The 4,125-nt window shown below is 43.3% G+C and overlaps 1 protein-coding gene across 1 annotated transcript in view; it reads right to left on the bottom strand.

Moving 5' to 3' along the window:
* Window positions 1-1,911, bottom strand: part of LOC103606901 (high affinity immunoglobulin gamma Fc receptor I-like) — a 21,747-nt gene extending 19,836 nt beyond the window's left edge. The window contains 3 exon segments of the mRNA XM_008591461.1: window positions 288-546; window positions 1,307-1,327; window positions 1,731-1,911. Of these exon segments, the coding sequence (XP_008589683.1) occupies window positions 288-546; window positions 1,307-1,327; window positions 1,731-1,911 (461 nt within the window).
* Between the last annotated feature and the right edge of the window lie 2,214 nt (window positions 1,912-4,125).

Below are 4,125 nucleotides of genomic sequence, written 5' to 3'. Positions count from 1 at the left end.
TTATTATTTACTATGTGCGGGCATACCTTTTGAATAATGATGGTCTTAGGGTATGAATTTTACTCTGGACACCCTGTTCACAGCTGGACCGGTTGGAGTGCTGTTGGTGTACAGTTTAAAGACCCTGATGTAATATTTTGAGTATTATTGCCTTAATTTCACCTGGTAGGCACATAGTGTTGAGACTCATACTCACATAAATCAGCACTCATATATGGCATCCAAAAGAGAGAACATACAAAGGAAAACCTTGTGATTTCCAGCACCCCCGCTCCATCACATACTTATCTCTGTGGATTTCCAGCTGCACAGGGTCACTCGGCACTGAGAGACCTGTCTGGCACCTTTATTCACCACTGTCTTTGACTCTGGCAGCAGTAATGCAGTATTGGGGGGTCAAAGTCTGAATGGCTGTGCCATTGAGAAATCACTCTGTGGAGGTGCCCCCATGGAGATGAGGTCCTTTACACCATAAGGTTACACTTTCCTGTTGGAACACATTGACCCATGGAGGCTGCAAGGTGACCACTGACTTTGTGGAGTCTGCTTGAGGATTAAACAATGAAGACCAAGTAGAGCAAGAGGAAGGGCTCTGAGTGATCGGTAAGGTTTTGTGGCTAGCACAAGGAACGTATATCTAGATTAGTTTGAAAAATAGGCAAATGGGAACCTATAAAAGCCAGCCTTTGAGAGTGTCCAGACCCTGCTGCAGAGAAGTCTGTTTATGTTATTAAATCCTCATCTGGGTGTTGGGAATTTGGGGTTCCTGAAGTTTAAATTACTGATTTAGTTTCTCTGTTGCTAAGCAGTGAAGTAGGGTTTTAAACTAGGGCAAACTGACTGCAGCCACTTTCCTTATCCTATGTGCTGTACTGTCTCTGAGGATAAAGCAGACTTCATTAGCTTCTGCACTGGAAATGAAGGTTCAAAATCCTTCCTTTGAAGCCATCAGTACCTGCCTGGCTGTGTCTGAGGAGAAAAAACTACTCAGCTTTCTTGTAAAGGGGACTGGTTTGGGAGATGTTGGGAAACCCAGCAAAGCTACTTCTGTGTTTTTGCAATTCTGTCCCTTTCCTGCTGTTAAATATACCTTTAGGGATTTAGGTCAGAGGTCAGGGCTCATTCAGAAAACTTGGAAAGAAACCTTAAAAATCAGGGGTTTATCAAAATCACACTCTGAATATGGGGTATTTTACATAATTTATTAACCTTTCTCCTTTCTATCCTCTCCCTATACTCTCTTCTTCAGATTAATGGGACCCAACCTTTGGAGATCACCGGAGAAGCTGAGTTAGATACCACTCACCTACTTGCCCACCAGCCAGAACTGCAACAGACCGAGAATAGAGACATCAGTTGGTCAGTGGGAAACGAGGAGGGAGAATCAGGAAGACAGAATTAATGTAGACTCTGGGTGGCCAGCTTGGGTCTCTTGAGTTTCTCTCTATCCACTTTCCCCAAAATCACGTACCAGCAGAACTGAATAACCTACAGGTGGTTATTGAGATTGAGGCTTTATTTCGAGATGAGGCTTCTAGACTCAATGCTACCTCAGGGTCCCCTTTCCATCCTTTTGATATAATAAACACCAATAAACCATGAAAGCAGAGATACAGTTGTCTTCATACTAATGAGTTCTAGCCGAACATACCAAAGGAAGACAAAAAAACCCCAAAACTTGACTTTCCATAGCCTGTACCTTCCAGCCACCACCTCTGAGTCCAACTTACTCCAAAGGAGCAAAGCTGCCAAGAGCCACATGTTGTCTCCAGCCTGGTGAGAGCAGTAAAATCTGTAAAATGCAAGACATTGAAGCGGTTCTGCTGGGGGCTCTGGAGCCAAGATTAGAAAAGAGGAAGGAAATTGCCTCTTCTGAGCATTTTCATCATGTTCCTTTTCTGGGAAGTACATCCCTAATTCTTTTTTTTTTTTTTTTTTAAAATACATTCTAAGATGTTGTTGCAGGGAGAGAAAAAGAGGGATCAGGGCTGGCCATGGTTGGCTCTGTCCCTGGCCTGGTGGCAGTTGGCAGTGGGTGGCTGAGGAGCATGGCCCGCTGCTGCCTTGGGACTCCGGGGGCTTCTAGCTCTGGCTCCTGCGTTGTTGCTGGCCTGGTTCCATCCCTAATTCTTGAAGCATGCTCTCTCCATTCTCACACCTCTTAGCTCATCTCTCCCACTCTGAAGCTCTGGTTTTGGGGTTTTAAACTCAATGCAGGGGAAGGGCTAAAGTTTCATTGACATTTTATTCTGATCATATTCTCCTACCATTTTTATTTCTTAGGGCTAGAAGATGGAAAAACCCCACTTTTATAATTGGTTCAAGGGCTGGTTAATGCCTCCAAAACTTGATCATTTGAATCTGGAAGATTCTACATCAGCCTCTATGAGGCATGTGAAGAGTTAATCATCTACAAGTGCTCCCCTAATACAAACCGACCTCTGTTCCTCTGGAGAATACAGGCAGGATTGGTCTCCCATTTTAGTTTAAAAAATACCATATTCCTGAAAGACATCATGAATTTGGAGTGTTTATCTTGGCTAAATTCAAGGAAATTAAGTGTTTAATGTAAATGCTCTAGAGAAGAAAAATAACTCATTTACAGGTGGAAATGTCCCTTAGAAGGGAGTTCCACAGTGCAGGTGGGAAGCTTGGCACAACCAAAGTGAGTTGGTTCCTGAGGCAGAGTTGTAAAAGATAAAGATATTTTTAATCAAGATTTTCTTTCTTTTTTTCTTTGTTATAAAGAGATTTTTAGGTATTTTGTTAAGAGAGAAAGAGCTAAAGGGTGGAGGATACTGACATTGATAAAACCCATGTATTTCACAGGGCCTTAGTATGAACATAGTAGGACCAAAGTCCTTAGCGTAGGCTGTATCTTAGTAGGACCACAGGCCTTAGTTTTTAGCAGGACCAAAGTCCTGTAGTTTAAGGAATAGCCCAACTTTTTAGTAAAACACATAGAAACGCTAAGATTGGGAAAAGCCAGAAAACTTTCATAGGACGAAAAGTCTTTGATGTAGATAAAAAAAAATTAAAACACAGCAAAAGTGACTGCTATGGGGGAAGTTGCCCTTGATGCAGCTAAACCTAAATGGTAGGAAAGTATGTGAGCTAAAAGCTTCAGAGTCACTCTACTAGTTAATGGTTGGGGGATGTTCCACATTTTTCCTTCAGCAGTTTAAGTTTCTTAGGGAACTAAATGTTACCATGACAATTATCTCATGGTTTCTTTTGTGTGTCACATAGCTTAGTTTTATGACTCCTTTGATGGTAAATTGCTTGAGCTATTTTTAAGTTATACCTGCTTTAATAAAAATTGTCATGTAGCCAGTTTGCTTATGTTTTCACTATGACTGGCATTTCTTCTGTAACTTTCTTGCCTGAAAATAAAAACCGAGAGAAAACCTGACTAGGGCCTATTCCTAGGGACCCTTCTCCCTTGAAGGAGTTCTCCCTGGGTTTAACCCCTTCGGGCCTCTCATTGCTCTGGAAAAATGGACTCTGTAATCCTTTGCATCTCTGTCACCCTGAGAGAGGTGATGACACTAAACAGAAACTAGGGTGAATTCAATGAGTACAAAGGGATTTGGGTAGCAATCTCACTGGCAGAGAATGAAAAATGATGACAATGTTGTAGATTGAATTACTGAATTACCCCAATTTCTCACCCCTCCCTGATTCTATACTGTCTCCACAGCCTCAAGAGAGGCTGAGGGTATCTCCCTGACTCTTGACTGAGGCTCATCCACATGACTTTCATTGACCAGTGAAATGTGGATGGAAACAACAATGTGCTAGTTTTGAATTTAGAACATAGAAGGCTTCAGACGTTATTTCTTTTTTTTCTCCTTTTTGTCTTTTTTCGTGACCGGCAACGGATCGCAACCCTCAGTGTCGTGCCCGTACCGGACCGGGACCGGCAACGGGATCGCAACCCTGGGTGTTGCTCCCACACCTCACTCAGCCAGTGAGCCGCCGGTCTGTATGTGGGATCCGAACCCTCGGCGGGAGCGCCGCTGCGCTCCCAAGCGGCGCACTGTAGCAGTGTGCCACCGGGCTGGCCCCAGACGTTCTCACCCTCTTGTGCTTCTGTGATTGTCATGACAAGAACATTTTCTGGCT

This window comes from Galeopterus variegatus, unplaced genomic scaffold (assembly GCF_000696425.1).
Source record: "Galeopterus variegatus unplaced genomic scaffold, G_variegatus-3.0.2 Scaffold6932, whole genome shotgun sequence".
In the NCBI taxonomy this organism is placed as follows: domain Eukaryota; kingdom Metazoa; phylum Chordata; class Mammalia; order Dermoptera; family Cynocephalidae; genus Galeopterus; species Galeopterus variegatus.
The sequence above is the reverse complement of the archived record's forward strand: the minus strand, read 5'-3'. Positions and strand labels throughout refer to the sequence as shown.